Source organism: Erythrolamprus reginae, chromosome 6 (assembly GCF_031021105.1).
Source record: "Erythrolamprus reginae isolate rEryReg1 chromosome 6, rEryReg1.hap1, whole genome shotgun sequence".
Lineage (NCBI taxonomy): Eukaryota > Metazoa > Chordata > Lepidosauria > Squamata > Dipsadidae > Erythrolamprus > Erythrolamprus reginae.
The window spans coordinates 97,929,920-97,943,861 of record NC_091955.1 but is presented as its reverse complement, the minus strand read 5'-3'; the positions used below and the strand labels follow the sequence as shown (position 1 = coordinate 97,943,861).

General features: G+C 42.8%; 1 protein-coding gene across 2 annotated transcripts; it reads right to left on the bottom strand.

Moving 5' to 3' along the window:
• Positions 1-849: 849 nt before the first annotated feature.
• Positions 850-13,097, bottom strand: LOC139168835 (C-type lectin lectoxin-Thr1-like). Of its 2 annotated transcripts, none has more exons than XM_070754573.1 (8): positions 13,010-13,097; positions 10,967-11,052; positions 10,450-10,544; positions 8,408-8,522; positions 4,821-4,927; positions 3,214-3,360; positions 2,597-2,711; positions 850-1,124 (listed from the first exon to the last, which is right to left on the bottom strand). In XM_070754573.1, exons 2-8 carry the CDS (start codon positions 11,022-11,024, stop codon positions 1,054-1,056), a joined length of 708 nt encoding a protein of 235 aa, XP_070610674.1. In that variant the 5' UTR covers positions 11,025-11,052; positions 13,010-13,097; the 3' UTR covers positions 850-1,053. The 2 variants fall into 2 exon arrangements, with proteins under 2 accessions (XP_070610674.1, XP_070610675.1); XM_070754574.1 differs by having other exon boundaries at positions 4,821-4,924.
• Between the last annotated feature and the right edge of the window lie 845 nt (positions 13,098-13,942).

The following is a 13,942-nucleotide window of genomic DNA, read 5'->3' as shown; positions in this document are numbered from 1 at the left end:
GAGTAGGGGCAGTCCTAATCTCCGGGGGGAGTTGGTTCCAGAGGGCCGGTGCCGCCACAGAGAAGGCTCTTCCCCTGGGGCCCGCCAACCGACATTGTTTAGTTGACGGGACCCGGAGAAGGCCAACTCTGTGGGACCTAATCGGTCGCTGGGATTCGTGCGGCAGGAGGCGGTCTCGGAGATATTCTGGTCCGATGCCATGAAGGGCTTTAAAGGTCATAACCAACACTTTGAATTGTGACCGGAAATTGATCGGCAGCCAATGCAGACTGCAGAGTGATGGTGAAACATGGGCATACCTAGGTAGGCCCATGACTGCTCTCGCAGCTGCATTTTGCACGATCTGAAGTTTCCGAACACTTTTCAAAGGTAGCCCCATGTAGAGAGCATTACAGTAGTCGAACCTCAAGGTGATGAGGGCATGAGTGACTGTGAGCAATGAGTCCCGGTCCAGATAGGGCCGCAACTGGTGCACCAGGCGAACCTGGGCAAACGCCCCCCTCGCCACAGCTGAAAGAATGCATTTCTTTCTTTCCGCTTTTGCTAGTTAATGTTTTTGGCCTTGTTTGGTTCAGGGATTCTCCAGCTACCCATCCTGCCTGGATCTTTTTCTCTCCGGGGGGGGGGACATTATTTCCACCCATCCATATTTCTCCTCTGATTAATCTCATATTTCCCTCTGAGAGAAAAGGTGGGAGAGAAGGACCCCAGGAAAAAACCCGACAAGGTTGCATTGAGTGTTTTGGGACCAGAATGTCAACTGCAGACACGACACTCTATTCCCTCTGAGACTTCTTCAGGGAGGGGCCCTGGACCCCGTGGGAGACAAAAGCCAAACTCAAGACAAAGGCCGAGCAATAGACTTTATTATCAAGGGAGGGCCAAGTTCTTCAGGAAGAGAGGAAGAGAAGCAAGATTACAGGAACCAACTGCTTGACATTCAGCTGGTCTTTCTGGCAAAGGAAGATTTGCACGTGAAGAAGGTGAATCAAATATTTCAGCTCAGGTTTCTGATCAATGGGGAGCCCTCCAAGCTCCATCTCCACACTTGGCTTAAGTGAGACGCCATTTGCAGAGAAAAGGACGTTTACGGTAACAGGCGAGGTCATTCCAAGACACGTACCCTGAAAGGAAAGAACAAGGGTGTTTCATCATAGATGGAATAGCTGAAAGTGATTTCCTTGAAGCTTTTAGGCTGTTGAAAGATTTTGCAGATAGCTGGATTATTTAAAAAAAGCCATTTCTGCAGATACAGACAGGATGGAGATCCAAGAATTAATGTACCTGTACAATGATTTTCGTAGAAATTTTAAGGAATGTTTTAATGATTGATTTCAATGCAACTGGGTTTTGGATTAACTAGTTTTAAAATTAATTGGATTAGGATGTTCACATTGTTTTTTATATGTTGTAAGTCTCCTCGAGTCTTCAGAGAGAGGTAGTATATAAATCCCATAAATAAATAAATAAGTAAATAAATGTAAAGAGGAAATAAGAAATTGCACTGAATCTATAATTGGAATTAGAAGAAAACCACAAGATATCTTCGATTATAAGGAGTCTCTTAGTAATAATTGTAATAAATCTTCCAAATTGAAAACTGGAGAAGCAGATGTTTTTAATAGGAAAGTGAACCCAAGAACAAGGGGACACAATCTGAAGTTAGTTGGGGGAAAGATCAAAAGCAACATGAGAAAACATTATTTCACTGAAAGAGTCGTAGATGCTTGGAACAAACTTCCATGCCAGGGATAAACATATATCCATCCTAAGATAAAATACAGGAAATAGTATAAGGGCAGACTAGATGGACCAGCAGGTCTTTTTCTGTCGTCAGTCTTCTATATTTCTATGTTTCTATCCTGCCAGTTAGTCCCAGATTTCTTCCTGTTGGCAGCTCCCGGACGGGATGGACATCGCTGTCGCCGCGCAGGACCCAGCCCCATGGCTGCTGGCTGGCTGCATCATCAAGGGTGCCCCCTTTACTCCTGCCCGGGAGCTGCCAGAAGGGAGAAATCTGGGACTCACTGGGGCGCCTTTGCCGATGCAACTAGCCATGGTGCTGGGTCCTACATGGTGGCGGTCCATCCCAGTTGGGAGCTGCCAGTCGGAAGGAATCCTTTCCTTCCTGCAGGATTTCTTCCCACTGGTGGCTCCTGTGTGGGACGTCTTCAACTCATGGCTCTGTGCATGCGCAGGAAATTGAAGGGTGGGAGCGTGCGCATATCTGCCCCCATGCCCCCCTCCTGAGCATTCCAGTAGGGACGCAAATGGCTTCCTTTTACTGCCGACAGGGGATACATGCCCTTAGGTCTTGATGGAGGAAGGCCATGGAACAGAATGGAGATTATGTGAAAAAATAGGGAGCGTAGAAGAAACATCCTTCTTTCTTGTGTGTAAGTTTCATTGTGTTCAATAAATAATGGTTGAAGAAAAAAATATAGTGCATTACTTTCTGGGCAACCTTCGTATGTCTCCCCTTGCCATCCCTTCCCCCTTCCCTTCCCCCTTTCCCTTCCCTTTTTCCCTTCCCTTCCCTCCCCTGCTTTCCAGCAGACCCCAACCCAACTAAGGAATGAAGACTTTTCATACTCACCATATCTATAATCAAGAGAGCCACAAAACTCATCGCCGCCATAATTGTTGGGTTCTCCCCTGCTCCAATTTCTGTACTTGGATCGTGATTTACCAACCCACCACCATTCAGTAATCTGTGCAATGTGGAATAAAGCATGTTGAGGTGGGTCAGTGGGGGCCATGGGGAGGGGGAGAGAGTGTGAGAGAGATTTTCCAGTTCTGAATTTAGCTTAAATTAATTCAAAGGGGGGAGTTGTGCTAAATAGATTTTTCTGCAAGCACGCAATACACATTGATTACAGCTTCATTGGACTCTTTGGGTGCATGAAGCGATGTATAAATCCAAGCGCTATCGCTACTGCTATCGCTCTTGCTATGCCCACGTCTTTCATTCCAACCATCCTTTGCTGGCATTGGGATCCTATGTCCTTGTGTCCCCTTGTGTCAGGAGCAGCAATGGGGTGGTGTTTGCATTCAACAACAACATGCTGTCTTCTAACTATTTAACATGGGACAAAACCCAGCATCAGGGAATGGAGACCGAACAAGGTTGCTGGGCTTTTCAAGGATGAGGCAAGAAACATCCATGAGGAAAGAGCTGCTAATTCCTCACAAACAGGAGGGCAAAATACTCACAATATCAGAGGGTGTATTTCGTCGAAGTCCCATCCAGACATAATTATCCTCCATAATTTCTTTAGCGACATAGGCAGCAATGGCTTTTGACTCCCTGTCGTTAATGAAAGATGCTAAATGACCTCCCCATTTGTTTTGACACTTTTCCTGCCAAGAGAGAAGAACCAAAAATATCATAGCACCAAGAAACCATGTTGTCCATTGCAGGTCTGCTACTATCCAGGTCTACCAACCCAGGAGTCTCGCAGTTTTACCCTGTTTTACCCTGGTCAACAATAGATGCAATCTATATAGACTTTTGTAAAACCTTTGATTCAGGATTACACGACAAACTACTCCTGAAAGTAAAATCCTATGGCATCTCCAGACCATTACATGATTGGATAACAGTGTTTCTGTCTAACAGACAACAAGTGGTCAAAATAGGAAGTGCCATATCTAATCCTGCTCCTATCAACAGTGGCGTCCTTCAAGACAGTTTTCTTAGGACCAACACTCTTCATACATAGATTCAAAGTAATTGTAAAGTGCTCTAAACTCGACTGAAGAAAATACAACTTCAGCAATAGAGGGATCAACTCCTGGAATGCACTACCTGACTCTGGTTTCTTCCCCCAACCCCCAAAATCTTTAACCTTGGATTGTCTACAGTCGACCTCTCCCCTTTTCTAAGAGGTCTGTAAGGGGCTTGCATAATTGTATCAATGTGCCTACTGTCCCTGTCCTACTGTCCTGTTGTCCTCTTTTATTATGACTTTTTACTTATGTTATTTTTATACAAACGACTACTATCCTATACATGTTTGTCAAATAAATAAATATAAATAAATAAATACATAAATAAAAAGTTTGGTCAGACTAGGTCCTCCCAGCTATGTCCCTGTATTGGAGGTATAAAGGTGGTGTCAGCAGTGGGATAGCTATAAAAAAAAGTGGACATACCAACAAGTTGTGTGCAAGAGAGAAGGGGGGGAAAGGTGTGTGCTTGTGTCTGGAAATAATGAGACACTCTTAGAGAAAAGAGGTCACTTTGAAACAAAATAGCTTAAAATTTTGAGCTCCCTCCTTTAACAACCACAATTGGGACTAGCAACTCAGTCATTTAGTGAACAATTGCTAAGCAAATTGCAGCTATCATAACTGTGAGGATTGGCCATCATCATTTTCATCAATGTCCTAACTGCATTTAAAATTAAGTGAAGACCCCTGTTAACCCTTTGGTTGTTGGCCTTGGTCCCATAACATGGTTAAGACAATAGCCAAGTTGCACAATTTGTTAAACCACACAATATCCAATTCCATTGAAATGTAGCAGTTAGTGATCTCGTTCCATTTTTACTTCCTTTAGCAAATTTCACTAATACTGAGCTATGACGTTAATCCCGTTAAACTGAAGGGAATTCAATAGAATTATTAAAATATTTCATTTTACTCTTTCCTGTAGACTTTTGTCTTTTTATTAAGGAGAATCATACAGCAGGTACCCTTCATTTAAAAAACAACATGAACTTTTTGAGGTTGTGAATTTTGGGAAAACTCTGGACCAGATTAAGGGATTTCTTCCCACTCAATGAGTTACCTAAGGTGAAATATTTCAGGTGAGTTACCTCAGCATCGTCAAAGTTGGCAGGACCGTTATAGAACTTGTAGCAACTCCACTCATCTTCAACTTTAAAAGCATAGCTGCCAGGAGGACAGTCCATCCAACCACCTGCTTCAAAAACAGAATAAAATTGACTTTTTCTTCAAGGTTGAGCAAAAGAGACGCTTATAACTACGGTACTGTCAGAAATAAGTTTATATCTGGAGGTAATATTACAATGAAAGAAAATGGTTTGTAACCATAGGAAAGGCTGATGTAAGCCATAATCAGCATGTAATCATGGGTTTGCTAATTGTGCTGAAACCTGATTGGCTGTAACCTATATATAAGGAGTAACACACATGTATGGGAGTGGTTTGTTATAGTGGTTGGTGGTTTAGTGCTTAATGACTTGTGGGTGGTTGCAGTGGTGGATGTAATAGTACTGTATGATAGTATCATGATAAGTTTATTTAGAGAAGCATTTTTCTAAGAAGAAAAGTAAAATATATTTTTACAAGAAAGCCTGCTGCAGTGTTTTTCATTAAAGACTTCAATTAGGTATGGTGTTGAACTGTGGCTAGTTGGTGGGGTCCATTCCGCACTTCCCCCAACAGGTTATGGGCCCAGTTACCAGACCAGTTATCAGACTAGGACCAGAGCTAGTACCAGTCTAGTCCAGTAGGACTGAGTGGCCAGACTGAAGGACCAGTGTTCCAGTGTTCCTGTGTTCCTATGCTGGAGAAGAAGTCAGAAGATCAGGTTGTCGGAAACCAGGATTGGTGGCCAGAGCTGGTAGAAGTTGAAAGCAAGCAGGAAACAAAGAGCAAAGATCCAGTTTCTTTGCAAGAAAGAGCTTCATGAATGACAGAAAACTGTTTAAACTGTTTATCTGTAGGAAGGAGCTATTTTGAAGCTTGGAGCATTAAGATGCAAAGTTTGTTAATGGAAGAAGATTTATGAAAAGTTGTTTGGACTCCACCTGATGATTATGATGAAGAGAAACAAACCCTTGATAGCAAAGTGAAAGCAACCTTGAATGAAATCCAAGATCAACACTTTAAAAGGGGCAGAAAGGTGGACTTTGGAGGTACCAGTTGGATCTTGTTGGGCTTTCTACTTGACTCTTCATCTGTGTTCAACACAACACTCTCAGCCAAGCCAAATGCACATCTTGTAACTACATTCTCACTGTAGTTATATATAAGAACTGTGGCAAACCCTTTGCTCTGCTTATTCCTTTCCCTTTTAATATTAAACTGAAAATGGGCCACAGTTTGTGGATTGTATTTGTGGATTGTATTTTTAGTATAGTGAGACAATGTACAATGGACAGGCTGGATTTTATCATAAATTTTAATTGCTATTTATTATTTTATTTTATTTTATTTATTTATTATATATATATTAATTGGATTTATATGCCGCCTCTCTCTGAAGACTCGGGGCAGCTCACAACATATCAAAACAAAATACAGTATACATATCTAAAAATCCAATTAATATAGCTAAAATGTCTTTTAAAATATTTCAGGAAATGAAATAGTTGCAAAAGTGGTTAGTATTTACTCTATCTGTTTATATTTCATGTATTTTTGTATATCTTATTTACATGTGATTTATTTATAACTAAAACAACAACAACAACAACAACAACAACAACAATAATAATAATAATAATAATAATAATTTTAATAAAGATTAAAACTATAAAAACCCTAATAACATTTAAAATCACTCATTCCCATTTGCACAGCAAGACACATGTACACTCGTTGGCCAGGGGCTAGGTTCTAATGGCCCAAGTTTGGCAGCACGCATAAGTCTTTAAACTCTTGCAGAAGGCGAGGATGGTGGGGGCAGTGCAAATCTCTGTAGGGAGCTGATTCCAGAGGGCTGGCCCCCCCACAGAGAAGGCTCTTCCCCTAGGTCCCACCAAACAACATTGTCTAGTAGACAGGAGAAGGCCGACTCTGTGGGATCAAACCGGTCGCTGAGACTCATGCGGCAGAATGCAGTCTCACAGGTAATCTGGTCCTATGCCATTTATACTAGAATTTCTAATTGTATATTTACTAAATGTTATTATTTGTTCCGGTCTCTGGTCAATAATTGTAAGAAACTGAATTGAATTCTCTAGAAATATCAAACTTGGCTATTCTATCAACAACAATCCTTCAGATCATATGCCGGGGACACCCCAGAGATCTCCACAGCTAGGAAAGTGCATTGTGAATGCGCTGTTATGCACACACACACACACATTAATAAGGCAATAAATACTGGCCATTGGGTAGAACAATGGTTGCCTTTAAACCATCTGAGGTCTCTTGAGGCTCTTCTTCAAAAGGGAGAAGAAATAACTGGCTGAGAAGGAGGCTCCTGGCCTGGGAGAAGAAGGGAAGTTGGGAGAGAAGGACGGAAGGAATGGACTCCGTTTCCATTTGGGAAATGGATGGGGTTGTTCTCAACCATGTCTTCCTGTGACAGAGATTTCATAAATAGCCATCATGGCCATTATGTGAGAGGAGGCACAATGTTGCACCATGGTTTCTAAAAACATCTGCTGGTGAAAGGTTGGATCGAGTCCACTGGCATCCGGTATAAACCACTGTGATCAACTAAACCAATGAAAGAACTTTTGATGCAAAGGACGGTCTTTCTTCTTGCCTCCTGACCTCAAGAGTTGATAAATATATAGGGTGGTTTGTGATGTTGTTTTGCATCCTTTCAACAAGGGCTCAGTGAGACGCAAAGTGCTCAAGGATCCCTAATTGCATGAAGTTGAGGTAAGGGGGAGTTGGTTGTGATTGATTTTTAATTAACCTAAGCAGGTGCTGTTTTTCCCCTTGCCAAAGGGTAAGTAAGTAAGGGGCTATGTTTGAAGAGTGTTTGGAATCTTCAAATCATCCAGAATGCAGCCGCATGAGCGGTTATGGGCTTTCCAATTCATACTCATATTTCTCCAGCACACCACGGACTTCAATGGCTGCTGATTGGTTTCCGGACACATTTCAAAGTGTCAGTTATTACCTATAAAGCCCTACATGGCATCAGATCAGATTACTCTGCTACATGAGTCCCAGGGACCGGTTAGGTCCCACAGAGTCAGCCTTCTCCAGATCCCATCAACTAGACAATGTCATTTGGTGGGGTCTAGGGGAAGAGCCTTCTCTATGTGGGCCCCGGCCCTCTGGAATAAGCTTCCCTCCAGAGATTCACACTGCCCCCACACTCCCTGCCTTCTGTAAGAGTTTAAAGACCTATCTGTGCTGCCAGGATTGGGGCCACTAGACCCCACTCCCAGCTGACGAGTGTAAGTATGTTTTACTATGTGAATGAGAAAGAGTGGTTTTAAATGTTATTAGGGTTTTTAAAGACATTTTAGCTGTATTGATTGTATTTTTAGATATGTATACTGTATATTGCTTTGATATTATGTCAGCCAGCCTGAGTCCTCAGAGAGAGGTGGCATATAAATGAATGAATGAATGAATGAATGAATGCATATGAATGAATGCATATGAATGAATGAATAAATAAGTCTTCCAAGAAATGGTCCCTCACTCTTGGTAGCGCATCCTCAGCTCCCTTCCCTCCACTTTGGGTTACCTTGTGGACTCTGAAGTTCAACGCGATATTTATTGGTCCCATCCTTGTTGGCCTCTCTTGGCATCTGCGCCTTGAGGCTGCTCCTGGGTTTGTCTGTCTGACGTGAAACGTGTTCCTGTAATGACACGGAAGGCCCCTTAGTCAACCGAGGAAGGGACTCTGGCGCTGCAGGGCCCAGGTAGAACGAGGAAGGGTTAGCAAGGATCAGACCACCTCCCATCTATCCCTATCTCTCCCTCTCCCTCTCCCTCCCTCCCTCTCGCTCTTTCTCCCTCCCTCCCTCTCACCATCTATTTTATTCCAAAAGCCACTGACACTTCCTCCTGCTGTCTCCTCACTTACTTTTACCTTCTTTTCGCCCTTCCTGTTTGTCTGATTAATCCTGATTGATCCTGATTTCTCTTAATTTTTTGTCCTTTTCCAGTCCGCTTCCCACTGGTAAAGAGGTTTCACAATGTCAGTTTTTAAGTTTGAATTAGCAATACGCTTTGCTGCTCTATATTCTTCTTCCTCCTTGTTGTTATTATATTAACTGCTCCAAACTTGACTGAAAAAATACGACTTTAGTAATCAGATTGTCGAAGCGTGGAACTCATTACCGGACTCCGTAGTGTCATCCCCTAACCCCCAACACTTTACCGTTAGACTATCCATGGTTGACCTCTCCCGATTCCTAAGAGGTCAGTAAGGGACGTACATAAGCGCACTCGAGTGCCTTCTGTCCCCTGTCTTATAGCATCTCCTATATCTCCTATATCTTCTCTACCATATCCTCTATAACCTTCATTGTGTATTATTGTTTATTGGACAAAATAAATAATAAATAAATAAATAAAATGATTCCCATCACTTCAGAGGGAAGAAGGTCTGAAGATGCCACCAGAATTGCCAGTGAAATATCAGGAAATCTAGTTGATGCTCTGCACTGCCCAACAGATACCAGCCTTGAAAACCCACAGAAGTATTTCATCCAGATAACACTTGCATTTCAGACTCCCCTGAGATAAGGGTCCTTGCTTACTTTTAGAAACATAGAAACATAGAAGTCTGACGGCAGAAAAAGACCTCATGGTCCATCTAGTCTGCCCTTATACTATTTTCTGTATTTTATCTTAGGATGGATATATGTTTATCCCAGGCATGTTTAAATTCAGTTACTGTGGATTTATCTACCACGTCTGCTGGAAGTTTGTTCCAAGGATCTACTACTCTTTCAGTAAAATAATATTTTCTCATGTTGCTTTTGATCTTTCCCCCAACTAACTTCAGATTGTGTCCCCTTGTTCTTGTGTTCACTTTCCTATTAAAAACACTTCCCTCCTGGACCTTATTTAACCCTTTAATATATTTAAATGTTTCGATCATGTCCCCCCTTTTCCTTCTGTCCTCCAGACTATACAGATTGAGTTCATTAAGTCTTTCCTGATACGTTTTATGCTTAAGACCTTCCACCATTCTTGTAGCCCGTCTTTGGACCCGTTCAATTTTGTCTATATCTTTTTGTAGGTGAGGTCTCCAGAACTGAACACAGTATTCCAAATGTGGTCTCACCATCATTCTATATAGTGGGATCATAATCTCCCTCTTCCTGCTTGTTATACCTCTAGCTATGCAGCCAAGCATCCTACTTGCTTTCCCTACCGCCTGACTGCACTGTTCACCCATTTTGAGACTGTCAGAAATCACTACCCCTAAATCCTTTTCTTTTGAAGTATTTGCCAACACTGAACTGCCAATACAATACTCAGATTGAGGATTCCTTTTCCCCAAGTGCATTATTTTACATTTGGAAACATTAAACTGCAGTTTCCATTGCTTAGACCATTTATCTAGTAAAGCTAAATCATTTACCATATTACAGACGCCTCCAGGAATATCAACCCTATTGCACACTTTAGAGTCATCGGCAAATAGGCAAACCTTCCCTACCAAACCTTCCCCTATGTCACTCACAAACATATTATACTTTTCATGCATGCAGCCTAGTGATTTCTCCTCTGCCTGAACTAGAAGATTCACAGGGACACACAAGCACTTCTCACCTCAGCATCATCCTGGTTCTTGCGCTCATCAAAGGTTTTGTCGCAAAACTCATTCCTGGAGGGGCAATCACAGGAACAACAACTGCCCTTGGCTCCTGTGTGGGAAGAGAAGAAGCTCAGTGAGAAGGTGGCCAAGAGAAAAGGAGGAAGAAGGGGAGGAGGAAGAGGAAGAGGAGGAGGAGGAGGAAGAGGAGGAAGGGGAAGAGGAGGAGGAGGAGGAAGAGGAGGAAGGGGAAGAGGAGGAGGAGGGGGAAGAGGAAGGGGAGGAGGAGGAGGAGGGAGGAGGGGACAGCAGGATCTGAAGAACATTCTGAACCCAATGAGTCACAAAGATCTTTGATGATAATAAATTGAAACTGATTTCCAGCTGAATTTGGAGAATATCCAAAGCTTTGTTAGGGTTGGGCTTGGTTAATTTTATGAAGGTTTCCTATCTTCCAAAAATCATTCAATTTGAGTTGGTTTATTATTCAGCAACCCATGCAAAACCAGGCAATGGGTTCCTTCAATAACTTACCATTGAGGCAGAAAGCCACGACCAGCAAGCCGAGGGCCAGAAAGAGGAATCGCCCCATGGTCTCCCTTCCTTCCTTCCTTAATTCCCTGCAGAGAGAACGGGGAATGGGGGAAGAAAGAGAAGAAAGGAGAGTGAGATGGGTGGGAAGTCCAGCCTGTGACCAAGCTGGTGGGGGTCCCACACTTTGGTTTCCACTTTTTCTCTTGCCCGAATGGATTCATTTCTCCCTTCATGGTCACCCAGCAGCCTTGGGGGGTCAGTGTCAGAGGTTGCTTCGGACTGGTTTGCCCGAATGACAGTGACGTCACAGAACCAGTTCGGCTGGTCCCTGTCCCTGGGTGTTGTCATTTTTTAAATTTTAAAATAAATGGAGGGGGGGGGGTCTTCTGAGCATGCACAGAAACCGAGTTTCTGGCACTGTCACGCAGTCTCCATCTTTGTTTTTTTCTGGATTTTTCATCACTCTGCCTGTTCACAAAGGATATTGAGACTCTAGAAAAAGTGCAGAGAAGAGCAGCAAAGATGATGAAGGGACTGGAGGCTAAAACACATGAAGAAGGACCAGGGGAGATCAGTATCTCAGGGGCTGCCACAAAGAGGAAGGAGTCAACCTATTCTCCACAGCACCTGAGTGTAGAACAGGTAGCAACGGGTGGAAACTAAACAAGGAGAGAAGCAACTTAGAAGTAAGGAGAAATTTCCTGACAATCAGAACGGTTGACCAGTGGAACAGCCTGCCTCCAGAAGTTGTGAATGCCCCAACACTGGAAGTTTTTAAGCAGAGGTTGGATACCATCTGGCTGAAGAAGTGTAGGGTTTCCTGCCTAAGCAGGGGGTTGGACTAGAAGACCTCCAAGGTCCCTTCCATCTCTGTTGTTGTTGTTGTTGTTGTTCTTATTCTAGAACCCACCTTTGGTTGGCATGGACTCTGCATTGCTATGTCATAATGATAACATTAACAACAACAGAGTTGGAGGAGACCTTGGAGATCCTCTAGTCCAACCCCCTGCTTAGGCAGGAGACCCTACACTACTTCAGACAGATGGTTATCCAACCTCTGCTTAAAAACCTCCAGTGTTCGGGCATTCACAACATCTGGAGGCAACTTCTGCATTGCCTTCTTCCACTGATCAGCCGTTCTGACTGTCAGGAAATTTATCCTAAGATGATGATGATGATGATGATGATGATGATGATGATGATGATGATGATATTAATAATATTAATAATATTAATAATATTAATAATATTAATAATATTAATAATATTAATAATATTAATAATATTAATAATATTAATAATATTAATAATATTAATAATATTAATAATATTAATAATATTAATAATATTAATAATATTAATAATATTAATAATATTAATAATAATTTATTAGACTTGTATGCCGCCCCTCTCCGAAGACTCGGAGCAGCTCACAACAAAATACAAAGCACAAATTATAAAAACCCATTATAAGTTGCTTCTCTCCTTGTTTAGGTTCCACCCATAGCTTCTTGTTCTACCCTCAGGTGCTTTGGAGAATAGCCTGACTCCCTTTTCTTTGTGGCAACCCCTGAGATATTGGAAGACTGCTATCCTATCTCCCCTGGTCCTTCTTTTCATTAAGCTAGCCAGGCTCAGATTCCTCCAACCGTTCCTCATATGTTTTAGCTTCCAGTCCCCTAATCATCTTTGTTGCTCTTCTCTGCACTTTTTATAGAATCTCCACATCCTTTTTGCATTGTGGCGACCAAAACTGAATGCAGGATTCCAGGTGTGGCCTTACTGAGGCCTTAGAAAGTGGTATTAACACTTCACGTGATCTTGATTCTCTCCCTCTATAAAGAGCAGAAGGACCCCATCCCCCAGCAAGGCTCTCCTGTGTTCCTCTCTCTCTCCCCCAGAGATCCCCCTGGTAGATCCCTTGGGTCTTCTCTCCTACAGGTCCCCTTCAGGCCCCTTCAGGTGGAGACAGACAGGTATGGGAGCAATCTGTGGCAGAGGCCTCACCTGTCAGGTGTGCACAGGAGGAAGAGTCCCACTCACCTGTCCCTTTGGCTCCTTGAGTAGCAAGTCCGCTCAGTGGCAACTCAGGGCTTTAGTCCTGCAGGAGAAATGGATGCATTTATAGGCAAAGAAGAGGGTGGATGATTTCCGTGGAAGGAGGAAGGGAGGGAGGGAGGAGAAAGGGCAATTGATTTGTTTGTTTTTTGTCTAAGGAGCAGGAAGTAATTGGGCACCAAAATTGATGGATGTCTACTCTGCCCCCTGGTTCAGAACCTGGTGACTGGCACATGCCTCATGTGAGAACCAACGCACTAGAAATTAGTTTGGAGAAGATGACCACTGAAGAAAAGACAAAAAACCCTCTCAATTTTTGGAGCAAATGAATGAATGAATGAATGAATGAATGAATGAATGAATGAATGAATGAATGACCTGGAAGGGACCTTGGAGGTCTTCTAGCCAAGCACACTGCTCAAGCATCAGACTCCTGACAATCAGAATGGTTGATCAGTGGAACAGAAGTTGCCTCCAGAAGTTGTGAATGCTCCAACACTGGAAGTTTTTAAGCAGATGTTGGATACCATCGGTCTGAAGTAGTGTAGGGTTTCCTTCCTAAGCAGGGGGTTGGATTAGAAGACCTCCAAGGTCCCTTCCATCTCTGTTGTTGTTGTTCTTAATATTTTATTCTTATTGTTGTTATTCTTATTATTAAGGTGAGATCATCTGATGACACAGGGTGAGTTGTCATAAGTACGCTGATGACATCCAGTTATACATCTCCAACCCGTGTCCATTTAGTGAAGCAGTGGAAGTGATGTGCCGGTGTCTTGAGGCTGTTAGGGTCTGGATGGGTTCCAACATGCTCAAACTGAAACCCAACAAGATGGAGTGGATGTGGGTATTGCCTCTCAAGGACAATTACATCTGTCCATCCATCACGCGGCGGGAGTACTTTTGAACCCCTCAGAGAGG

Bases quoted from the DNA above. Each gene is read 5' to 3' on its own strand.
- LOC139168835 (XM_070754573.1), bottom strand. From the start codon at position 11,024: ATGGGGCGATTCCTCTTTCTGGCCCTCGGCTTGCTGGTCGTGGCTTTC. The intron at 10,545-10,966 runs GTAAGTTATTGA...CTTCCCACACAG, and splicing joins CGTGGCTTTCTGCCTCAATG to GAGCCAAGGGCAGTTGTTGT. The intron at 3,361-4,820 runs GTAACTCACCTG...CTCTCTTGGCAG, and splicing joins CCAACTTTGACGATGCTGAG to GAAAAGTGTCAAAACAAATG.